This window comes from Pleuronectes platessa, chromosome 20 (assembly GCF_947347685.1).
Source record: "Pleuronectes platessa chromosome 20, fPlePla1.1, whole genome shotgun sequence".
In the NCBI taxonomy this organism is placed as follows: Eukaryota; Metazoa; Chordata; class Actinopteri; order Pleuronectiformes; family Pleuronectidae; genus Pleuronectes; species Pleuronectes platessa.
Window position 1 is genome coordinate 21,171,644 of NC_070645.1, and position 23,521 is coordinate 21,195,164.

Genomic DNA, 23,521 nt, shown 5'->3' on the forward strand with positions numbered 1-23,521 from the left:
GAGTCCAGTCCGGGATTTCAGGTCTGATGACAGAGGCCGTCTCACCAGAGCAGTGCTGAACCAGATCCCTCCGCGGGGTCACACACTTTTTAGACTGACACAGAAACGGAGTGAGACGCGGACTCGGATCAAGCGACTCGCTTCAGACCGTCACCCGGAGGACCGTCGTCTCCACTGGGTGTGACAGATGAACTCTGCCCGGTAAGCGGCTGAGCTCCGGGCGGCACCGAGTGTTTTCACGGACCTACTTCTCCTGCTGGCGCTGACAGGCGGTGCTTCGGTCGCTCCCAAACATGGCCTCCATGACGGAACGACCGCTTCAACTTTAATTTTCTCCAGCTTTCACGAGAAAAGCATCGTTTTCTGCCTCCGCCGCTCGGGAATGCTCGCTCGGACCCTCTCGTGCCGGCGGAGCTGTGACGCGGGTGTGATCCGGCGGAGAAGTTCGCTGCTGCTGTGAGCGCGTCGCTTGAAGTTGGAAAGCTGGAGAGGAAAAGGAGAATCTCATCAAACCAGTAAGGACGCGTTTCCTCGTCCTGTCGAGCCCGAGCGGCTGAACCCTCTGAAACCGGCTCCTCGCGTCGGGCTCCGGCTCCTGCGTCCACCGGGCGCTCGAGGGCCTGCGGGATTCGACCACAGGAGCCGGGACGCGCTCGTTTCTGGTGCGCGCTAACAGCTAGCCTGCCAGCTAATGCTAATGCTAACAGAGAGGTGATCAGTCAACTGGGCGGTCCGAGGAAGCTAACGGCTAACAGCTAACTGTGTTTCCGCGGCTCAGTCTGTGTCGATGATCGATCTGTGAACGGAAGCTTCAGGTGACGTCACCTGTTCTGCGTCACTTGACTGTTGATCAGTTAAAAGGTAGTTTGACTCAGTTGTGACGTCAACACTTGAGAGAAACGCAGAACTGAAACATCTGGAGGTTTGAGCTCGATCAGAGCAGATGTGATGAGCAGATGAGTGATCAGTGACGTCACTGTAGTTATGACAGGTGTACCTGTTGTAATCTGATGTGTGTAGTTGTGTGGAGTTTGCAGTTGAAGGTGTTGTGTCAGGTGATGTGATCACACCAGAGGATCTGCTGGGATCAGATCATCAAAACACAACAACAACGTCTGATCCTTCAATCATCGTGTGTAGGAAACTAGTGTGGAGCCAGGACTCGTTCACACCTGCAGACAGGTCAGCTGAGTGTGAACCCACTTGTCACATGTGAAAGGATTTGAACTAGTGTGGAAGTACTGAAGTACTGTAGTACTGTAGTACTGCGCCTGAAGGTGCTGATGCTGCTAGTAATACAGCATGATGTTAGCATGGCAACCAAATTAAGTGCTTCATTCATGTTCTCCATTCAAACAGAAAGACGCAGTCTACAAACCAATCAGAGTCATGTATAAGTAGACTCCGCCCACGTATGTGATGACAACAGGAAGTCCTCTTCATCGTAGTGTCTGGTTTAAAAAGTTCAACGTAAGAAATAGAAACTACATTGAAGTTTTAAGTAAATTAAATCCACCTATTCAGGAACGTTTGTGTTGTAGTGAGTGTTTCCTAGTCATGTGTGTTTCTGTACATTAAATTGTGTTGAGCTGTCGGTGGCCACGCTTCACTGACACGCACTCTGAAAACACTACGATGCAAAGGAGCAGAGTATTGGAGCAGTGGTGAGATGCTCAGGGGCCCTCACACCTCAGGCAGGTGCAAATATCAGCAGATGAACAATCGATTAGATGGTCAACAGAAAACTGAAAATGGTCCCAGCTCCTCACGGAGGTTAGAGGCTCTGTTGAATCTCTTGGAATCAGATCATCACCTGGGATCAATATAACCACTCGGTTGATTGAAAATAATCTGCAGACCAATTAATAATGAATCATAGTTGGTGATAGTTTCATAAGTGACTGAGTTGAAACTCTGAAATACAAATAATGATATTAGACTGAGACATCAATACTACAGGGGTCAAAGGTCACTGATGTTTACTGTTGGCTCCTTGGGTTCTGGGGGGGAGTGTGTTGTGATTGGCTGGATGATCTGCTTGTTGTAATGATAGACAGGTTGTCACAGGGTGACTGGGCCACTCGGCGGTATTTTACTGGACTCTGATGGATAGTGGTTCTTATCACATGACCATTCACGTCCACTGGTCATGTGGTGTAAACAGGAAGTAGGTTGTCTCCTCTGCAGCTGTTTGCTTAGTAACAGAAACTCATCTGAAGGAGGCGCAGTGAAGGTGACGAGCTGGAACTGTAACTGACAGGAAGTGCTACTGACAGGAAGTGCTACTGACTGGAAGTGTTAGCGACGCTTTATATTCACCGCTGCTAGTCGAGTCATGTGACTGATAAGAACCAATCAGGAGAACGTCTTCGTCATCGTTTCCTAAAGTCTCAGTTTCTGTTCAGACTCAAACACAAACCCAGAGTTTTCAAACTGAAACGAGATCAGTTCACACGAGTCTCCGATTCAGAGGCTGGAAGACAAATGTGTTGGTGTGGGCGGAGCCTCGATCATCACTGCTGCATTAGACGCAACCTGCACAGATGTCAACAAACATTATTCAGTGTTTCTTCTGGAGTGTATCCAGGTCACATTGATGACATTATTATTATTATTATGAATCAATAATCAATACTGTGTGTATATGAAGCTTTTAAATGTTCATTCTGTGTGTCTCGTATGAAGGCTGATATGCACAAATACTTTATTACTTATATTCTTAATATTAATTTTACAGATTGTGAATGAAAGAAAGGAATTTTATTTGTTGTGTCTTTAAAACAATTCAAATCTCAGCCCCTTTCTTTCCGTTTTTTTGATTTGACCCAGAATGCCATCTGAGGCTCAGTCTCAGGAGCCTCGTGACAGGGGCCCGCCCCCACCTGTCACTCGGGCCGGACGCAGTGCTCAGCTGGCCAAGGCCGCTGCCGCAAGCCTCCTAAGCGAGAGGAGGTCCCGTGGGCGACCTCGGAAAGATGGGAGCAGCGGGCGATCTGCTCCCATGGCCCCTCCTGCTCCTCCGTCTCCTCCTCCACCTCCCAAATCAAGGAAGAAGTAAGTGAGACTGTGACAAGTTGTTAGACGCCGCACAACTCCACATCTTTTTATTGTTTCACAAAAATATTTATCAGGTTTTGAAGTGTTTTCGGCTCCTGGTGAATCCAGTAATAAAAACTTTTTAGCCAGCGATGGAGTCCACACTGCCGCTGCTTCCACAAATTAATCTTCAACAAACGTTTGTGTTGCAGTGAATTGTCTTAATTGATTGAATCAGGCTTTAATTAAAATATATAAGGCTGATATTTCAGCCATAAGATATATCTTGGTATACTGATCATGTGACAAACAGGTGACCATGAGTGTTCCTCTGTGTTTATGTGTGTAGGGGGCAGAGTCGAGGTCGAGCCCAGGTAGAGGACAAGAAGAGCCTGGACGCCACGGAGAAGAAATCCGCCCACAAGACGGGTGTGTAACAGGGTTTAGAAATCAAACACACCTTCATTCACATGTGTGACACGGACGGCACCTGGGACATGACCTGGTTTCATGTTACAGTTCTGTGGTTCATTGTTTGTATTTGTGGTTCACAGAGGTGACGGAGAAGACCACAGGAAGCCGTCGATCATCCTCCAGGAGGAAATCGAACACAAACCCCGACCCTGAACCAAGCCAAGTAAGGTTTAGTCCAGAGTCTAAGCTGGACCCTGTTCCACTTGGTCCCACAATTCCAGTCTCCAGCCCAGAACCAGCGCAATGTACTGATAAGGACAGAACCAGCCCTGGTCCTCCTGCCGAGGTCCCGACCTACAGTCCTGGACCAGAACCTCGACTCAGCCCCCTGCCCACCTCCCTGTCCCTGGACCACAGTCCGGTTCAGAGCCCCGCCTCAGCCCCCAGACCAGCTCCTGATCCTGTGGAGGAGGAGGGCCGGCCCGGGCCAAGCCATAGCCCCGCCCCCACAGAGGTGGACTGCAGTCCCTGCAGGGTTCCCATGGAGACAGAAGGGGGTGCGGCAAGTCCTGGGGTTATTTCCATGGAGCATAGTCCAGATCCGAGTCTCTGCTCGAATCTCCTAGTGTCCCCCTGTCCCCAGCTGGAGGACGATGACTCGCTGTCCCTGCTGTTCCAACGCTCTCTGTCAGAGGACTCCACGGGTTCGCCCAGCCACAGCCTGGGACACATCAAAAAACGGTGAGACGGTGTGTGTGTTTGTGTTTGTGTGTGTCTGCCCATCCAGCTCTGAACACACTCACTCTCTCCCTGTGTTCACCTTGTCTCACAGTCTGAAGCAGTGTGCCTTCTGTTACCATGATGAAAAGCTTCCTCTGGGCCAGGGCCGCCTGGTGGTGTTCGGCCCGACGCCCGGCTACATCCCCCGCCACATCCTGAGCCGCAGGGCGCCCTCGGACCGAGAGAGCGACTGCCACGACCACTGCTATCAAGGCAACCAGGCCCCACCCATGTGAGTAACCTCACTTCCTGTTTATACCCCTCAATACAAAGTCACACCACCTAGATAAGAATTGACATTCCCATAATAATCAAAACAGTTAACCTGTGTGTGTGTGTGTGTGTGTGTCTGTGTGTAGGTGCAGCAGTCCGGAGCAGTGTGGTGAGTACACTACATTCATATTACCAACAGCTGTCACATGACCACCAATACAGGAAGCAAACTCTTCTGAGGCATTGACGTTAAATACTTTTGTGGAATGGATTGAAAGGGAGGAGCATGTTACCAATCAGGACGTGTAGAGTAACAACGTGTGAGTGCTGCAGTGATGTCAGGAGGTCACACTGTGTTGATGTGTGTTGTTGTTTGTGTTGTCAGAGTCTTCCTCAGAGTTTGTGGAGCAGCTTGGACCCATCGGCCTCCCACATGACATCAACGTCCAATCACTGTTCGACCCCACAGGTACAGAAAGTTACGGGTTCCTCATCTTTTCCACCTGTGTGTGTGTGTGTTAGGGATGTCCCGATACAACTTTTTCACTTCCGATACGATACCGATATTGTAGCCTTGAGTATTGGCCGATACCGATATCAATACGATACGATATAGGCACAAATCATACATATATTTATTCCTTATTTTGTTGTGTGGAATGTTAGAAAAGGCTTGATAAAGTGATGTTACTGTTACTGATGTTGTAGTGATATAACAGAAAACAATAGTCAGCAACAGTAGGTATAGGAAAAACTGACCCATGTATTATTAACCAATTGGTTACATACATTTTAACCTTCAACATAAGAGTATTACCTCAACAAATCCAATGAAAACAAAATGTTATATTTAAAGTGCAAAATAACCACTGGTTACCAACATCATTATACAATTGAATAGAATAAATTAAATTTTAAAGTGCAAACAATTCAAGTTCACTTCAGTTATTTTTCTACTGTCAGCATATGTTGGAAACAACTGTGGGCAGGGACAAAAACAACAAAAACTATAGGAATAATGTAGCGAGGTTCGAGGTGCTCCATTAAGCGTTTAAACCCGACATTACTCACCACCGACAGGGGCTGGTCATCAAGCACAATAAACTGGGCTATCTTTTCTGTTATGGCCATTGCCTTTTTGCTGTCCCGTGGTAGTTTGTCATAGCCTGGATGCCAGACGAATTTAGCCCCGCCCACAACAGATTTGGTCGGGCAGTTCGGTCTGGGGTCGCTCCATTGGGAAAAAATTATGGCCGGACTGGGCCAATCAGATTGTCAGGGCGGGCTTTATACGATGATTGACAGATGATCAACGGTGACGTAATCAACCACGTCACCAAAGTGCCCTCGGGTTGAATTCGTTTTCAACAAACATGCCTGCCGCTGGCGAGCTGAGATGTGTAGATGCTGCCATTGAGTCTGTTTTAGAAGACATCGACAGCGCATTCATTTTGAAAGAGGAACACAGAACGTGGAGGCGACGCCAGAGCACCGCGCTAATCCCTATCGCCCCGGCGCTTGGCTGTTCACAACGGACACTGAAGCGACGCTGAACCGCCGGGCAGCGCTAATAATATCACCCGTTGATCCAGTAGATCGCTGCACGGCTTTGTGCCGGTCACACCGGAGGCTGAAGCACCACGCTGCGCCAAGGCTGCCTCGCGGTGCTTCAGCCTCCGGTGTGACCGGCACAAAGTTTTAACATGGGAGTGGATGGGAGCCAGCTGTTATTTAAGGCTTGGCGCTGCGCTGAAGCGTCCGGTGTGAACCCGGGTTAGTAAATAACTCACAATGCGTTGCTTAGCATACGTCACATACTACGTTGCTCTGATTGGTTGTAGGTCTATCCAATTGAGCGAAATACTTCCACACAGCCGACATCACTACACCTTGCTGCAGGCACACACGTTGTCGTTGTTGTGATCACGTGGGCTGTGCATGCTGGATCAGAGACGCTCTTCTTCCGCGGCCGGCACCAACGTTAATTAAGGGGCATTACCACCTACTGTGTTTGAGTGTGATCAAACCAGAGTCACCTATTATAGAAGTCCTGTAGCGGTAAATGGACAGCTTATATCGGAGCGCTTATATCGGAGTTTTTAGATTCAGTCCGATAAAATCCGATATTCACTTTTTTGGCTGATATCGGACTGATTTCCGATATCAATATCGGATCGGGACATCCCTAGTGTGTGTGTGTGTGTGTTTCGATTTGTAAACCTGACTGTGTGTGTGAACGCAGGTCAGTGCTGTGCTCACCTGCAGTGTGCAGCTTGGTCGGAGGGGGTGTGTCGAGGCGAGGGCCAATCACTGCACTATGTCGACAAAGCCATCGACTCAGGAAGCACACAGGTCACTTTCTATCTGATCAATATCTGATACGTACCTGCACAACAAAGATTCAAGCAGCCTCACTAAGCCCCGCCCCCTCTCTCACCCGTCCAGGTGTGTGCGTTCTGCTGTCGGCTCGGGGCGACCCTGCGTTGCCAGGAAACTAGCTGTGGGCGGAGCTACCACTTCCCCTGTGCTGCTGCAGCCGGGGCTCATCAGGACTGGAACCAGAGACACACACTGTGTACAAGACACAGACAAACAGGTACACACACACGGTGCACAAGATAGACACACACTGTTGTGAGTCCCCTGACCCTAAACCACGATTACCAAGCATCACTTGTAGTTCTTTTGATCTCCTCTTCTTCTATGGTGGCGTAACGGCAGCGACCGGAGCATCAGCTCCTCCTGCTGGTCATCATCAGCTGCTCAGGAGGAAACGTTAACATTTGTACTAAATCCCGACTTGTGTCTCCAGGATCCTCTCAGTGTGTGTTGTGTTCGGGTTCCGGTGACGTCAGCAGGCTGTTGATGTGTTGCTGCTGTGGTAACTGTTACCATGGCAGCTGCCTGGATCCCCCTCTGGCCCCCTCCCCCCTGTGCCGGGCCGGCTGGCAGTGTCCTGAGTGTCGAGTGTGTCAGAGCTGCAGGTAAGACCGTCACCGTCTGTCCAGACTCAGGAGGTCACAGTGAAGTTGACCTTTGACCACCAAAACATAATCAATTTATCTCTTGAGTCATTGTGAATGAATGAATGATTTTATCCAGAGATTTCAGACTGACGGGCGACCTGAAAACATAAAGATCCAAACATTGGTAACATGTAAACAACATACTGTAAACCCTGTACCCCCCCAACCCCCACCCTGTGTTAGGTTGCAAGGCGATGATGGTGTGATGCTGGTGTGTGAGCGCTGTGATAAAACTTATCACCGACACTGTCTCACACCACCTCTGGATCACACTCCGAGCACGAGCTGGAGCTGCCATGTGAGATAAACAAACACACACACTGGTGTCAGTATTGATCTTCGGACATATTCCTTTGATCTCAAAACCTCTATTTCTTCAGAATTGCAGAAGCTGCCGTCACTGCGGTGTGAGGTCATCAGGCCAGTGGGCCAATCACCCGTTTTTGTGCGAGTCTTGTGACCCAGCCCTGCCCTGCCCTCTCTGTGGCCTCACGCCTGACCTCTACACACCCGAGGAGTACCTCACCTGTGCTTGCTGCTATAGGTACACACACACACGCACAACTCCTTGCAAAGTTAATTCCAATCTTTGGGCTACTGAGGCACACTTTCTTTGATTGATGATTAAAATTGAGCTAAAATAAACATTTTATTTCCGTGTTTTGTTACAGGTGTGTCCATACAGCGTGTATTGTCCAGACTGGGGAGGGCAGGGCAGGGTCTGAAAGTTACATCTGCTCCACCTGCAGGCATCAGGAGGAGGATATAATTCCAAACAGTCTAATCCCACACAGTCCCACTCCAGCCCTTCCAATCAGTTCCACACAGGCATCACCTTTTAGCATTTCTCAGCCATCAATCTGCAATCAGGATCCACCCATGAGTCCTTCCACTCTTAGCCCAGTCCAGCTCGACTGCTTAGAACCAACACAGAGTCCTACCAAATCCATGTGCACACCATTACTGCAAAGTCTTACACCATCTCGTCCTGACCCATCAGCACTGCAAAGTCCTTCACCTACTAATCAACATTCATTAGAGCTCCAACACAGCCCTGAACTTACTCAACCGGATCCTTCAAAATTCCAAGAACGTCCTACACCTGCTCACCCTAATCCATCAGAGCTCCAAGAAAGTCCTGAACTTGATCACCCTGATCTATCAGAGCTCCAAGAAAGTCCTGAACTTGATCACCCTGATCTATCAGAGCTCCAAGAAAGTCCTGAACTTGATCACCCTGATACTTCAAAGCTCCAAGAAAGTTCTGAACTTGATTACCCTGATACTTCGAAGCTCCAAGAAAGTTCTGAACTTGATCACCCTGATCCATCAGAGCTCCAAGAAAGTCCTGAACTTGATCACCCTGATCCATCAGAGCTCCAAGAAAGTCCTGAAATTGATCACCCTGATCCATCAGAGCTCCAAGAAAGTCCTGAACTTGATCACCCTGATCCATCAGAGCTCCAAGAAAGTCCTGAACTTGATCACCCTGATACTTCGGAACTCCAAGAAAGTCCTGAACTTGATCACCCTGATACTTCGGAACTCCAAGAAAGTCCTGAACTTGATCACCCTGATCCATCAGAGCTCCAAGAAAGTCCTGCGCCTACTCACCCTGATCCACCAGATATACAACAGAGTCCTGCTCCATCTCTCCCTGATCCATTTATTCTTCAAGAAAGTCTTTCCCCTACTCATCCTGATCCTTCAGAGCTCAACCAAAGTCCTACCCCTACCCACCTGGATCCACTAGATATCCAACAGAGTCCTGCTCCATCTCTCCTTTATCCATCAGAGCTCCAGGAAAGTCCTTCATCTGCTCACCCTGACCCTTCAGAACTCCAAGAATGTCCTGCACCTGCTCAACCTGATCCTTCAGAGCTCCAAGAAAGTCCTGCACCTGCTCACCCTGATCCTTCAGAGCTCCAAGAAAGTCTTGCACCTACTCATCCTGATCCTTCAGTGTTCAAACAAAGTCCTACCACTACCTATCCGGATCCACTAGATATCCAACAGAGTCCTGCTCCGTCTCTCCTTGATCCATCAGAGCTCCTAGAAAGTCCTTCACCTGTTCACCCTGATCCTTCAGAACTCCAAGAAAGTCCTGCACCTGCTCACCTTGATCCTTCAGAGCTCCAAGAAAGTCCTGCACCTGCTAACCCTGAAACATTAGAGCTCCAAAAAAGTCCTGCAACTGTTAATCGTGATCCTTCAGAGCTTCAAGAAAGTCCTGCACCTGCTAACCCTGATCCTTCAGAGCTCCAAGAAAGTCCTGCACCTACCAACCCTGATACTTCAGAGCTCAAAGAAAGTTCTGTACCTGCTTACCCTGATCCTTCAGAGCGCCAAGAAAGTCCTGCACCTGCTCACCCTGATCCTTCAGAGCTCCAAGCAAGTCATGCACCTGCTCACCCTGATCCTTCAGAACTCCAAGAAAGTCCTGCACCTGTTAACCCTGATCCTTCAGAGCTTCAAGAAAGTCCTGCACCTACTAACCCTGATCCTTCAGAGCTCCAAGAAAGTCCTGCACCTGCTCACCCTGATCCTTCAGAACTCCAAGAAAGTCCTGCACCTATTAACCCTGATCCTTCAGAGCTCCAAGAAAGTCCTGCACCTGCTCACCCTGATCCTTCAGAACTCCAACAAAGTCCTGCACCTGCTCATCCTGATCCTTCAGAGCTCCAAGAAAGTCCTGCACCTGCTCACCCTGATCCTTCAGAGCTCCAAGAAAGTCCTGCACCTGCTCATCCTGATCCTTCAAAGCTCCAAGAAAGTCCTGCACCTGTTCACCCTGATCCTTCAGAGCTTCAAGAAAGTCCTGCACCTACTCATCCAAGAAATTCCCTAGAAATTCCCACTTCTTCTCATTCTAATCAAACAGACCCCCAAGTAATTGAACTGCTCTCTCACTCTGGGGCAATAGAGCTTGAAACAAGGCTATTGCCATTTGGCCATGATACTGCAAAACCTCCACCTCAGTTGCAACCAGCAGAACTCCAAGAAAAACAAACCCCGTCTCCCTGTAGCACATCATTGCTTCAACATAGCCCTAAACATGCTTATTGCGGTCCAACAGAACTTCATAACGGAACTACGCAACCCCCCTGTGGTCCTGTTCAACTGCAACAAAGCCCTACCCATATGACTTCTACCGTGGCTCAGGATAGTCCTCGACAGCAGAGTTGCACCTCCACTAGCCCTACCCAGAATTCCACTGAGGAGCAGCTTACAGCCACAGAGTCTCACCAGAGTCCAACACAGGGTAGTCCCCTTCCTTGTGGCCTTACACACAGCCCACCACCAAACAGTCAGACCCAGGAAGGGCATAGTTCTCCACAGTACAACCCTCCACTTCAGATTCCCACACAGGACATCACCATACAGACACATGATAGAGCATGTAGTCCTACAAACATCATCAATCCACCTCAGCACAGTTCCCCTCAAAGATGGCATAGCTCTACGTCACATAGTACTGCACAAATTTGCACCTCAACTCCACATAGTCCCATACATGATGCTGAGTCTACACTGGACCAGGAAAGCCCAGGATTATGCAACTCTACTCACCTGCGATGTGGGACTTCACGGGACATGTCTACACTGAACCAGGACCCTTCAACAGTCTACTGTAGGTTGACCCAGACAGGTATACAACATGCATCGTTGAGGTCCATTTCAGCTCCTTGTAGCCCATCACTGTCCCCACTTAGACCCACACAGTGTAGTCTGTCACAGCCTGCTAGCCCAGTTAAAGCACACTCTGTACTGCCTTTTAGTCCTTTTCCGCTTAACCTGCTTCCCTCTCGGCTTACTGCACAGTCAAGAATCACTGAGGAATCCATTGAAACCAATAACAAAGGATTTAAGTCTTTGGACGATAGTCCTACCCAGCTAAGTTCAAACGTTAATAGCCTAATACCTGAAAGAAGCTCATATGAACTGTCCACTGCTTTCCCTGATGACCAACTTCCAAACCAGCTTAGCCCTGTTCCAAGTAGCATGCATAGCCCTGACCAGTCCAGCCCAAGCCATGTCCCTGCACCAGAAAGCCTTGTTCACATTAGCACTTCAGCGGAACACAGTAGCCTAACTTTCTCACCTTGTGCTAATGAAACTGAGGAAGATCCTCACCTAGCTAGCCACATTCATCAGAGGCCTTCTCATGACAGACTCCCAGGCTGCGTGGAAGGTAGAGCTAGCTCCATACATATCCAAGCTAGTACAAGCCCTACAAATACCAATGAAATGCCTACTAGTCCTGCCAACTCTCTTCAGGCTTTTGCTTGCTCCATGCAAACTGAAACAAGCCCTGCCCACGTAAGCCCTTTAGCTTCCGAGCGTAACCCCTCAGCCATATTGGCTGGACCCGTCCACCCCCCCTCTTGTCAGGATGAAGAGATTGAAGTAGCCATCAACCAACCAACTCTACTTATTCAGTCAGAAGCTGGTTATCCTAACTCCTTGCCCAGCAGTCAAGCTCAAACAAATGCTACTAATGCTGACCCAGTCCACACAGACACTAACAGTAGCTACAGTCTGATGGGCACCATTGATGCTTCAGAGAGAGCCAGGCTCACTGTGGGGAGTTGTTTGAAGCTCACACAAAACCAGATGAGCCAAAGACCCACACATCCTTTTCAGTTAAGTCCCTTACATGTCCAATCTAGCTGCAATTCTTCACAGACTACTCCTGCTAGCGTTAGTCCTCCACACTGTTTGCTGACTGGTACTAGCCCAGCTACTGACTCTGTTAGCCAAAGTCTGAGTAACTTTACATCAGACTGCAGTGGCCAGACAGGTCCTCACCTGGCTAGCATAATAGATGTTGGCGTCATCCACAGTCCACCTAGGTCTAGTCCTGCTGGTCAAGCTAGTCCTATTCACACACAGAGCACCTCTAATTGTGTCCACTCAGGTCCTCTCAAAAGACAGAGTCCCTCATTAATTGTTGCTTGTGTTAGCCCACCTCACAAGCGAGCACAGGCCAGTGAAACCTATCATAGCCCTGCAGGTAGCCCACATTATAGCCCATCTCTCAACACTGGAACCACTTCTGGCCTTACGGCACATCTGAGCCCCTCTATTGTTGGCTCAAATCCTGATATGGACACCTTGGCCAGTTCTATAATACAGAGCTCTGTTCTTCCGAGTGCAGCTCACCTTGATTCTGTTCATGTGTCTTCAGACAGAATCATCCAGATGAGTCCAGAACCTTCCAGTTCCCTACTTGATGATTCACCTGCTGCTAGCTTCAACCAGGCTAGTCTGAGCCAGGTTGACCAGTTCCCAGTTAGTCAACACCCAGACCCTGACAGGTCAGCTCCTGAAAACCAACAAAATACTGCCTTGGTAAGGCCCTTGTGTCAAGGAGCGCCCCCCTCTGTTAATGTTAATTCAATTCAGGCTAGTGTCAGCCATTCTAGTCCTGTCTCCTCTAGCCCCACTCAGGATAACACTGTAATGCCTAGAACTAGTCACACTAGTGAAACACCTGCTAGTCCCCCACTCCCTGTCCCCTCACAGTTCAGTCCTGCTCAGGCATATTCTACCCCCGTGCCACACACTCAAGACAACTCCCTGCACAGTAGCCTAGCTAAAAGTCCTGTTTGTGGTCCCATGGATCTAGGTTATACACCAACCTCCCCAAGTCCTGGTCCTGTCAGCCCTGTGCAGCCAGAAATTAGGTCCAGTCCTGTTCCCGATGCCACAATGAGGTGTGTGGCTAGCCCTGGTCCCACTCCGGTTAGCCCTAATCTTGCTAGTCCTGTGCGGTGTGAAAAAAACCCTTGTCCTGGTCCTGTTAGCCCTGTTCAGTCGGATGCTGGTCCTGGAAGCCGGGAAGATTGGTCTGGTTCCAGCCCCCAGCAAGACACAGAAACAGAGAGTAATGCTGCAGCTACTGAGGGTGAGTTTCACTAAAGAAGTGTGCGTGTGTCAGTGTCTGTTGAATCATCTTAAAAGAGTTTATACGTGTTTTTGTTTCTTCAGACATCAGCGTGGTTGAGAAGCAGGAGGTGGAGAAAAAGACTGAAGAGGAGGAGATAGATAGTGAAGCTCCAGAGCAAGAGGATGTGGACGAAGTGAAGGAAGAAGTGGGTGAAGTGAAGGAGGTGGAAGAGATGGAGGAGGTGGAGGAAGTGGAGGAGGTGGTGTTTCATCAGATAAAGGAGAGACAAGAAGAGAAAGAGCCTGTTGAGACATCACAGGAAGAAGATGATCTGGAGCAGTTTCCTCCCAACACTGCTGTGTCCTCCCCCTTACTCCCTCAGCCGGCTGCTTCCCACCCCATTCCTCGTCTGCCACACTCTGTCTCACCCCTCCTTGCACAACCATCTCCTTCTAGAGCTGGACCTCTTAGGGCCTCCCCTTCCAGCACTGCCTTACCCCCCTCCTGCTCCCCCCATACTCCATGTCCACCATATCTTCCTCTGGAGGACCTCCCCCAGAAAGGGCAGCAAACCAATCAAAGAGGAGACGGGACTGGGACAGCAGCAGAGGCGGGGCTTAAGAACAAAATAGTTTCCAGTCAATCACAGAGCCAAGAACCTGTTGCTGCGGCAACAGAACCCACCAAAGATGAGCACCAGTCACTTGCTGAGCCTTACCTGAAGGAGGAGGAGCTTACTGAGAGACCACAGCCTGCCCCAGACCGGACCGCTCCTGAGGGGTGTGCTGGGCAACAACCAATGAGGGGGAGGCCGGTTGAGGAGGACGAGGAGGAGGACGAGGAAGAAGAAGTAGAAGAAGAGGAGGGAGAGATAGATAAGATGGATCAAGAGGAGAGGGAGGGCGCTAAGCTAGTGGACCAATCAGATGTGGAAGAGGAGGAACCATTGAGCCCTGTCCTGGAGCTGGACTCCTCCTTTGACAAGGAGGTGATGGAGCTGATGACCTCAACGACTCCTCCCCCCTCCCTCCTACACCTCTCCTCCCCCAGCCCGCCTCCCCTCCCCCGTTGGGGAAAGGGTCGGACTCTCAGGTTTCCTCCCTCCTCCTCCAGACCTTTAGATGACCTCTCCATCCGTTTGAGACAGTCTCCCTTCTCTACTGAGGCCTCCCCCGAAACCTCCCCCACCAGAGCTCTCGTCACCCCACCTCCGCTCTCCCCGCCCTCACCTCATCTCAGGTCCCCCCCCTCTGCCAGAGAGTCTCCACCTCTGTCCAAGGTAACTGTTAAACATACTGGTCACCATCTTTTTCTGTGTCCTCCGCCCACTGACGTCTCCTTATGTGTCCTCCTCCTACTGACATCTCCTTCCTTTTTCCTCCTCCTACTGACATCTCCTTCCTGTTTCCTCCTCCTACTGACATCTCCTTCCTGTTTCCTCCTCCTACTGACATCTCCTTCCTGTTTCCTCCTCCTACTGACATCTCCTTCCTGTTTCCTCCTCCTACTGACATCTCCTTCCTGTTTCCTCCTCCTACTGACGTCTCCTTCTGTGTCCTCCTGCTAACTGACGTCTCCTTCTGTGTCCTCCTGCTAACTGACGTCTCCTTCTGTGTCCTCCTGCTAACTGACGTCTCCTTCTGTGTCCTCCTGCTAACTGACGTCTCCTTCTGTGTCCTCCTGCTAACTGACATCTCCTTCTGTGTCCTCCTCCTACTGACGTCTCCTTCTGTGTCCTCCTGCTAACTGACATCTTCTCCTTCTGTGTCCTCCTCCTACTGACATCTCCTTCTGTGTCCTCCTGCTAACTGACATCTCCTTCTGTGTCCTCCTGCTAACTGACGTCTCCTTCTGTGTCCTCCTGCTAACTGACGTCTCCTTCTGTGTCCTCCTCCTACTGACGTCTCCTTCTGTGTCCTCCTCCTACTGACATCTCCTTCTGTGTCCTCCTGCTAACTGACATCTCCTTCTGTGTCCTCCTGCTTACTGACGTCTCCTTCTGTGTCCTCCTGCTAACTGACGTCTCCTTCTGTGTCCTCCTGCTAACTGACGTCTCCTTCTGTGTCCTCCTCCTACTGACGTCTCCTTCTGTGTCCTCCTGCTTACTGACGTCTCCTTCTGTGTCCTCCTGCTAACTGACGTCTCCTTCTAACTGACGTCTCCTTCTGTGTCCTCCTGCTAACTGACATCTCCTTCTGTGTCCTCCTGCTAACTGACATCTCCTTCTGTGTCCTCCTGCTAACTGACGTCTCCTTCTGTGTCCTCCTGCTAACTGACGTCTCCTTCTGTGTCCTCCTGCTAACTGACGTCTCCTTCTGTGTCCTCCTGCTAACTGACGTCTCCTTCTGTGTCCTCCTACTGACATCTCCTTCTGTGTCCTCCTGCTAACTGACATCTCCTTCTGTGTCCTCCTGCTAACTGACATCTCCTTCTGTGTCCTCCTGCTTACTGACGTCTCCTTCTGTGTCCTCCTGCTAACTGACATCTCCTTCTGTGTCCTCCTGCTTACTGACATCTCCTTCTGTGTCCTCCTGCTAACTGACGTCTCCTTCTGTGTCCTCCTGCTAACTGACATCTCCTTCTGTGTCCTCCTCCTACTGACATCTCCTTCTGTGTCCTCCTGCTAACTGACATCTCCTTCTGTGTCCTCCTGCTTACTGACATCTCCTTCTGTGTCCTCCTGCTAACTGACATCTCCTTCTGTGTCCTCCTGCTAACTGACATCTCCTTCTGTGTCCTCCTCCTACTGACGTCTCCTTCTGTGTCCTCCTGCTAACTGACGTCTCCTTCTGTGTCCTCCTGCTAACTGACATCTCCTTCTGTGTCCTCCTCCTACTGACGTCTCCTTCTGTGTCCTCCTGCTAACTGACATCTCCTTCTGTGTCCTCCTCCTACTGACGTCTCCTTCTGTGTCCTCCTGCTAACTGACGTCTCCTTCTGTGTCCTCCTGCTAACTGACATCTCCTTCTGTGTCCTCCTCCTACTGACGTCTCCTTCTGTGTCCTCCTGCTAACTGACATCTCCTTCTGTGTCCTCCTCCTACTGACGTCTCCTTCTGTGTCCTCCTCCTACTGACATCTCCTTCTGTGTCCTCCTCCTACTGACGTCTCCTTCTGTGTCCTCCTGCTAACTGACATCTCCTTCTGTGTCCTCCTCCTACTGACGTCTCCTTCTGTGTCCTCCTGCTAACTGACCTTGTGCTTTTTTTCTTCTTTTTTTTTAACCTCAGGTTCCTCCAATCACGGTGCTCCCCTTGACTCCTAAAATCGGCATGGGGAAACCGGCCATCTCTAAGAGGAAGTTCTCCCCCGGCCGAGCAAGGGTCAAACAGGTATGTGACCTTTGACCCCAGCAGGTACATTTACGTCCATGCTCCTGAACTGGGACCAGTGGCGTGTATGCAAAGCAAGCTCAACATGTCCAGGATATCTTTCTGTTATCTGGCTCGATTTAACCTAACAATCACAGTCAGGCTTAGTGGCCACATGACGCTGGTTATCAACCCAAGTTAACTCATGCTTTCTTTATCAAGATCTGAGCGTAAAAGGGGCGGGGTTTACGGCATATGACCAATTACAGACATGGACAGTTTGACCTACATATGTTTGACTCATATTCCCCAACGGGGATCAAACTGTTCTATAATAAACATCAGAGGGAAACAAACATCCAGAATAAAAGTGGGATAGAATCTTGTATTTCACAGTGTATAACGAAATTTAGCAGCAATCCAAAAGGTGCATAGTGAGCAGCCATTGATCCTCTGAAGAGCTCTCCTGTCTGCTGCTGAGTGCACTCCCCTTTGAGCTGCAGAGAGCTCGAGGAGCTCAGAGGACCTTGTGGGTGACTGAAGACCCTGGTCCTCCTCAGAGGATGTTTTGTTTCATGACTGTTTGATTGCATCATGTAACTGCATTTTGTCTCCCTCTCCTGTTTCTTTGGTCTCCTTCACTTCAACCACCTTCCTCCTCCCTATCTCAGGGTTCGTGGAGTAGTCGCAGAGGGGTGAGCCCCCCCTCATCCTCCCAGGATTCCACGGGGGAGGGAGGGTGGGACAGCCCTAAGGCCCAAACACCGGACTCCCCCCTCTGGAGCATGAGAGTGGTAAAGAAACGCACTCTATTTCTGATAGGCTTACATATGACTCATACCCCCCATCTGAGATGTAATAGTGTGAAAAGCAATTGCAATCGTTCTTTCAGTCTGCCTGTCTGTCTGCCAGAGCTAACACCTGCCCACTAAATGTGTGTGATCGTTCACTTTTAGTTAAATTTGATTAGTTTCATGTGTGTGTGTGACTCAGGTCATGAGAAACAAACTGTTATTGTTCATTACACCTCCCCCAGAACCACCAGGGGGCGTAGCATCAGGCTTTACATGAGCCTCAACGCAGAGAGCGTGCTGTGAAATCAATTTGGGAACTAAAGTCAGTTTAGGATATTTGGGAACTGCTTGGAATGGCTTTGAAAGACAAAAGTTCTTGAATTTTTTCAAGAATGTCACATGTCATGTAAATTAATTATTTCAATGTTTTGATGTTGCTCAGGGGCGTGGCTCAGGGTTTCCCGGCAGGAGGCGGTCCAGAGGAGGAGGTCTCGGAGGAGGAAGAGGAGGCGGAAGAGGAAGGAGCAGACTGAAGACTCAGGACAGTCTGACTGTGTCACCAGGAGTAAGAACACACACACACACACACACACACACACACGCTCACAGTCTAACATCTGAGCAGATATTGATTACAGTTCTTGTGTGTCAGTGTGGGAACGTGGAACCGTTCCAGCCTAAAGAGGAGGAGGAGAACTCGATGCACAACACGGTGGTGATGTTCTCTACCGCCGACCACTTCACCCTCAGACAGGTACACTCACCTGGACTCACCTGGAATCAACGTGTGATACTTTCAAAAGTAAAACGTGGAACAATCTGACATGTGTGTTTGTGTGTGGGGACAGGACATGTGTGTGGTGTGTGGTAGTTTTGGTCAGGGTGCTGAAGGCAGACTGTTGTCCTGCTCCCAGTGTGGACAGTGTTATCATCCCTACTGTGTCAACGTCAAGGTCAGTACACTCACACACTGGTTACTGTTCATCAATCCTGATCAGTGATTGATTTATTTAACATACGGGTTGTGTCTTTAGAAAGTCTGTAATCAGATTATTCTTTGTTCAGATTACACGGGTGGTCCTGACCAAAGGGTGGCGCTGTCTGGAATGTACGGTGTGTGAGGCCTGTGGTGAAGCCAGCGACCCTGCTCGACTGCTGCTTTGTGACGACTGTGACATCAGCTATCACACCTACTGTCTGGACCCGCCCCTCCTGACGGTACCTAAAGGAGCCTGGAAATGCAAGTGGTGAGTTCAACTGTCCGTTATCTGTCTGTCATCTGCTTGTCCACCTGTCTCCTGTCCCTCTCCTGTCTGTGTGTCTGTTCTTCTCTCTAACAGTGTGGTGCATTTCCTCCTCAGGTGTGTGTGGTGTGTTCAGTGTGGCTCGGCCTCGCCTGGGCTGCACTGTGATTGGCAGAGTAACTACAGTCGCTGTGGACCCTGTTCCAGTCTGAGCCGCTGTCCACTCTGTCAGAGACACTACACACAGGAGGACCTCATACTGCAGTGTCAGCAATGTGACAGGTAACACACACACACACACACACTATGGTGTGACAGCTGTGTGCAATGTATCAGTGTGGGTGGAGACTAAATAATCCACAACCTGTGAATCATTTACATGACCTGGACTTGTGTGTGTGCACTTGCACAGGTGGGTCCATGCTGTGTGTCAGGGTCTGACCACTGATGAAGAGGTGGAGGTCGCTGCTGATGAAGGTTTCGACTGTTCGCTGTGCAGGTCACATGGTCGCAGCTCGTACGGTAAAAACACACGTCTCACATTTGAGTTGAAGTTCTTCAATGAAACTCACAATGTAAATGCCTAACACTGTGTGTGTGTGTGTGTGTGTGTGTGTGTCTGTGTCTCTCTCAGTCTCTGGGTGCTCAGACAGTTTCGATTCTCCCTTCGTGGCTCAGATTGTCTCCAGGGTGAGGGAACCAGGTGAGAAACGCTGCTCGAGCATTTTCAGACATGAGTTTCCACAGAGTTTGCATCAGATCCTCCTCGTGGTTCAGGTGAGGGGTGGAGCAGCCGGCTGCAGCAGACACACACAGGAAGTGACCTGTTACCTCTGCAGAGGTCATGTGATCACGTTGACATCACCTGACACCGTCGTCACTCAGTGGAGGAGCCTCTGCTGTTCACACTGCTCCTGGATCTAGACGTTATACAGGAGCTCAGGAGGAGGAGGAGGAGAAGGAGGACCTGAGTCTTTTGACTTTGGTGGCGTCACACGCTGCTGATCTGAGTTGTGGCTGCTCTGCAGCACAGACAACAGCCAATCATGCTTTACATTCCATGTTAACGTTATTCTTTGATATCATTATAAACAAATGCTTATTATCATGTTTCAGTAAGTGTGTGTGTGTGTGTGTGTGTGTGTGTGTGTGCTTTAGAAACGAAGACCTACACTCAGGACGGAGTGTGTCTCACAGAGTCGGGTCTGTCTCACCTCCAGTCTCTGGTTGAACCTCTGATGTCACCGCGCCGGTATCGCAGGTAAACTCGCTGCCCTGGTCTTCTTTGCTGTTGTTGGTGATGAGTCATAACACTGATCAGCTGTTTCCTGTCTGCAGGTGTAAACCCAAACTGAAGCTGAGGATCATCAATCAGAACAGTGTCTCGGTCCTCCAGACCCCGCCGGACCCCGACCACCCTACTGAGCTTGATCACAGAGGTCAGAGGTCACTCACGTGAAACACGAATATGTCTTTGTGTACTTGTTAGGACTGTCACTGAGATGATGCAGGTTCACAGAACAACAAACATGTTCTTGTCATCTGTGCTGAACAGATGTTCACGAGCTCATCAGACACAGCCAAGTGATTTCTGAGTCTCAAAGGAAGTTATCACGGTTTCATGTTTTAATCTCTCTCTCTGGTCGGGAGGATGTTGATGTACACAAGAGATAATCCAGCAAGACTGTCTGTCTGTCTGGGATAGGCTGATGCAGCGACTTCCTGGTTGATGTGTGTTTGTGTGATTATCAGGTGACTTGGATTGTGAGATGAAGTCTGACTCAAGCCCCGAGCGAGACCATGTCCCCGATGATGACGTCACCAAGGAGCCGGAGGTTACTGACGGCAAGAGGAAGAGGAAACCGTACAGGCCTGGTGAGGATTCAAGATTCAAGATTTGTATTATCAAATGCACAACAATAACATTAAGCAGTCGCTGGCTCTCTTCTAACAATGCTCAAGTAATTACAACCTATACAATAAAATAAAATAGAAATAGTGTAAAATAGAATATCAAAATTTAAAATAGAAAATAGAGTATATATATCTAAATATATATATATAAACAGCTGAGTAGAAAATAAAACAACAATAGTGCAAATATGCAAATATGTCACAGAGAGGAGTTTAAAAGTCTTATGTCCTGGGGGATGAAGCTGTCTCTGAGCCTGGTGCTGCCGGCCCGGATGCTGCGGTACCGTCGGCCAGACGGCAGCAGGCAAAAATGTTTATGGCTGGGGTGAAAGGGGTCTTTAATAATACGGATCATTTTGTGTAAACGTGTGTTGTCGTCTCCTGGTTTTTCCTTGGATGGATAACTGGGGTTAAAGGTGTAAGTGTAAGTCTCAGTTTTCTGGGCAAACAGGAAATATGTTGGAAATTGATTCCCAGGATTCGTGTTTTCCAACTGACGATGATCATGACAAACAACAGGAAGTAAGACCGTTCCACTCACTTAGCTTCCTGTCTTCATCGCTACCCGTCTCTGTGACCCAGGTATCGGGGGGTTCATGGTGCGTCAGCGTGGAGGGAAGGCCGGACCGAGCAGAATCAAACTCTGCAGAAAAGATTCAACCGACACCCGGTTGAGCCGAGACGAAGGTGAGACGCCTGCTGCTGTGGACACGCCCCCGCCTCATCACAACTTCACGTTGATGTCACTAACACAGTGTGTCACAACAACAACACGCAGTGAAAACATTAATGATGAATGTTTTTATCAATCAGCCCTGCTGGGGGCGGATGCTGTCATGGAGATGGCATCGGCTGCTGACCAGGCAATGGAGAAGGCGAAGAAGAGGTACAGGAAGAAGAAGACGAAGCTGGAGGAGGCATTTCCCTCTTACCTCCAGGTAATGCACATTCTCACACAGACACACACACAAATTGAATCCCAGGGTCCTGATTGGCTCTCCCTCTCGTCCAGGACGCGTTCTTTGGTCGGGATCTTCTGGACCGGAGCCGGCAGGTGGACAGGAGGGCGGGGCCAGAGACCGCAGGAAGCCGGTTGGGAGCAGCAGTGGGCAAACTGAAAAGCCCCACCCCTGGTATACATGGCCCCTCCCCTACCACAGTTTTGGTCGGTGCCATGGCAACCAACAATAAACAAGGAAAACTGCGTGAGTTTTAATTTGTTTACAAAGTTATTTTCTCTTTTCAGTCTTTATCAGTGGCTCATTGTGTGTGTGTGTGTGTGTGTGTGTGTGTGTGTGTGTGTGTGTGTGTGTGTGTGTGTGTGTGTGTGTGTGTGTGTGTGTGTGTGTGTGTGTGTGTGTGTGTGTGTGTGTGTGTGTGTGTGTGTGTGTGTGTGTGTGTGTGTCAGTCTTCTCGGAGGAAGCTCTGGTGGATCTGTCTGATGTCCTCAGCACTGACCCTCACATCCTGGCCACAGGACACACAGGTACACGTCACCTGAGCTCTTCATTCACTGTTTCTTCTCTTCATGTGATGTTTAATAAACATCCTTTTGTTGAACTCAAGAGTCCAGTGGAATATTTACAGCAGAGTTGTTTCCAACACCAGCAAATTACATAATTAGTGAGATGAGATTAACACAGTTTTCAGTTTCAGTCCCCACAGGAACATCGGTGTTCTCCACAGGGTGATGAGCCTGAAAGCTCAGACCTCTGCTGAGATGACTCTCCCAACACGTTACAGCACATTTCCAAACAGAAACCATTTTAATTAACAGACCACGGTTTTAGATTCTACTGTGTATATTAAAAAATAGTCTCCAATCAAACTTTCTGACTTTAAAACTGATCCTCATGAGCAGAAAAGAATGTTCTGTGATATTTGTCAGCTGGTCCACAGAGGGCGCCATCACTGCCGGACAACTAAATCCTGACACCAGCAAAGAAGGATAGTGACTTTGTGAATTTGTTTTCAGGTCAGTTCCAGGTAGAGCGCTCCCCCTCTCCGTTTGGTAAGACATCATGACTCTTCTTCTCCAGATAACACTGACTCTTCTTCTCCTCTAGATAACACTGACTCTTCTTCTCCTCTAGATAACACTGACTCTTCTTCTCCTCTAGATAACACTGACTCTTCTTCTCCTCTAGATAACACTGACTCTTCTTCTCCTCTAGATAACACTGACTCTTCTTCTCCAGATAACACTGACTCTTCTTCTCCTCTAGATAACACTGACTCTTCTTCTCCAGATAACACTGACTCTTCTTCTTCTCCTCTAGATAACACTGACTCTTCTTCTCCAGATAACACTGACTCTTCTTCTTCTTCTCCAGATAACACTGACTCTTCTTCTCCAGATAACACTGACTCTTCTTCTTCTTCTCCAGATAACACTGACTCTTCTTCTCCTCTAGATAACACTGACTCTTCTTCTCCTCTAGATAACACTGACTCTTCTTCTTCAGATAACACTGACTCTTCTTCTTCTTCTCCAGATAACACTGACTCTTCTTCTTCTCCAGATAACACTGACTCTTCTTCTTCTTCTCCAGATAACACTGACTCTTCTTCTTCTTCTCCAGATAACACTGACTCATCTTCTTCAGATAACACTGACTCTTCTTCTTCTCCTCTAGATAACCCTGACTCTTCTTCTCCAGATAACACTGACTCTTCTTCTTCAGATAACACTGACTCTTCTTCTTCTCCTCTAGATAACTCTGACTCTTCTCCTCTAGATAACACTGACTCTTCTTCTTCTCCTCTAGATAACACTGACTCTTCTTCTTCAGATAACACTGACTCTTCTCCTTCAGATAACACTGACTCTTCTTCTCCTCTAGATAACACTGACTCTTCTTCTCCTCTAGATAACACTGACTCTTCTTCTCCTCTAGATA

At 49.1% G+C, this 23,521-nt stretch overlaps 1 protein-coding gene across 1 annotated transcript in view; it reads left to right on the forward strand.

Annotated features, from left to right (window-relative positions):
- The first annotated feature begins 63 nt into the window (after positions 1 to 63).
- Positions 64 to 23,521, forward strand: part of LOC128425543 (histone-lysine N-methyltransferase 2C-like) — a 45,048-nt gene continuing 21,590 nt past the window's right edge. The window contains 31 exon segments of the mRNA XM_053412175.1: positions 64 to 515; positions 2,830 to 3,054; positions 3,386 to 3,465; positions 3,591 to 4,191; positions 4,283 to 4,462; positions 4,590 to 4,612; positions 4,829 to 4,912; positions 6,686 to 6,795; positions 6,889 to 7,039; positions 7,256 to 7,427; positions 7,653 to 7,767; positions 7,850 to 8,013; positions 8,141 to 13,377; positions 13,461 to 14,638; positions 16,589 to 16,690; positions 17,341 to 17,463; positions 17,906 to 18,028; positions 18,116 to 18,217; positions 18,312 to 18,416; positions 18,529 to 18,710; positions 18,825 to 18,989; positions 19,120 to 19,229; positions 19,342 to 19,410; positions 19,866 to 19,968; positions 20,046 to 20,146; positions 20,460 to 20,582; positions 21,204 to 21,308; positions 21,435 to 21,559; positions 21,634 to 21,826; positions 22,030 to 22,107; positions 22,597 to 22,632. Coding sequence (XP_053268150.1) covers positions 2,831 to 3,054; positions 3,386 to 3,465; positions 3,591 to 4,191; positions 4,283 to 4,462; positions 4,590 to 4,612; positions 4,829 to 4,912; positions 6,686 to 6,795; positions 6,889 to 7,039; positions 7,256 to 7,427; positions 7,653 to 7,767; positions 7,850 to 8,013; positions 8,141 to 13,377; positions 13,461 to 14,638; positions 16,589 to 16,690; positions 17,341 to 17,463; positions 17,906 to 18,028; positions 18,116 to 18,217; positions 18,312 to 18,416; positions 18,529 to 18,710; positions 18,825 to 18,989; positions 19,120 to 19,229; positions 19,342 to 19,410; positions 19,866 to 19,968; positions 20,046 to 20,146; positions 20,460 to 20,582; positions 21,204 to 21,308; positions 21,435 to 21,559; positions 21,634 to 21,826; positions 22,030 to 22,107; positions 22,597 to 22,632 — 10,264 coding nt within the window. The 5' untranslated portion in view covers positions 64 to 515; position 2,830.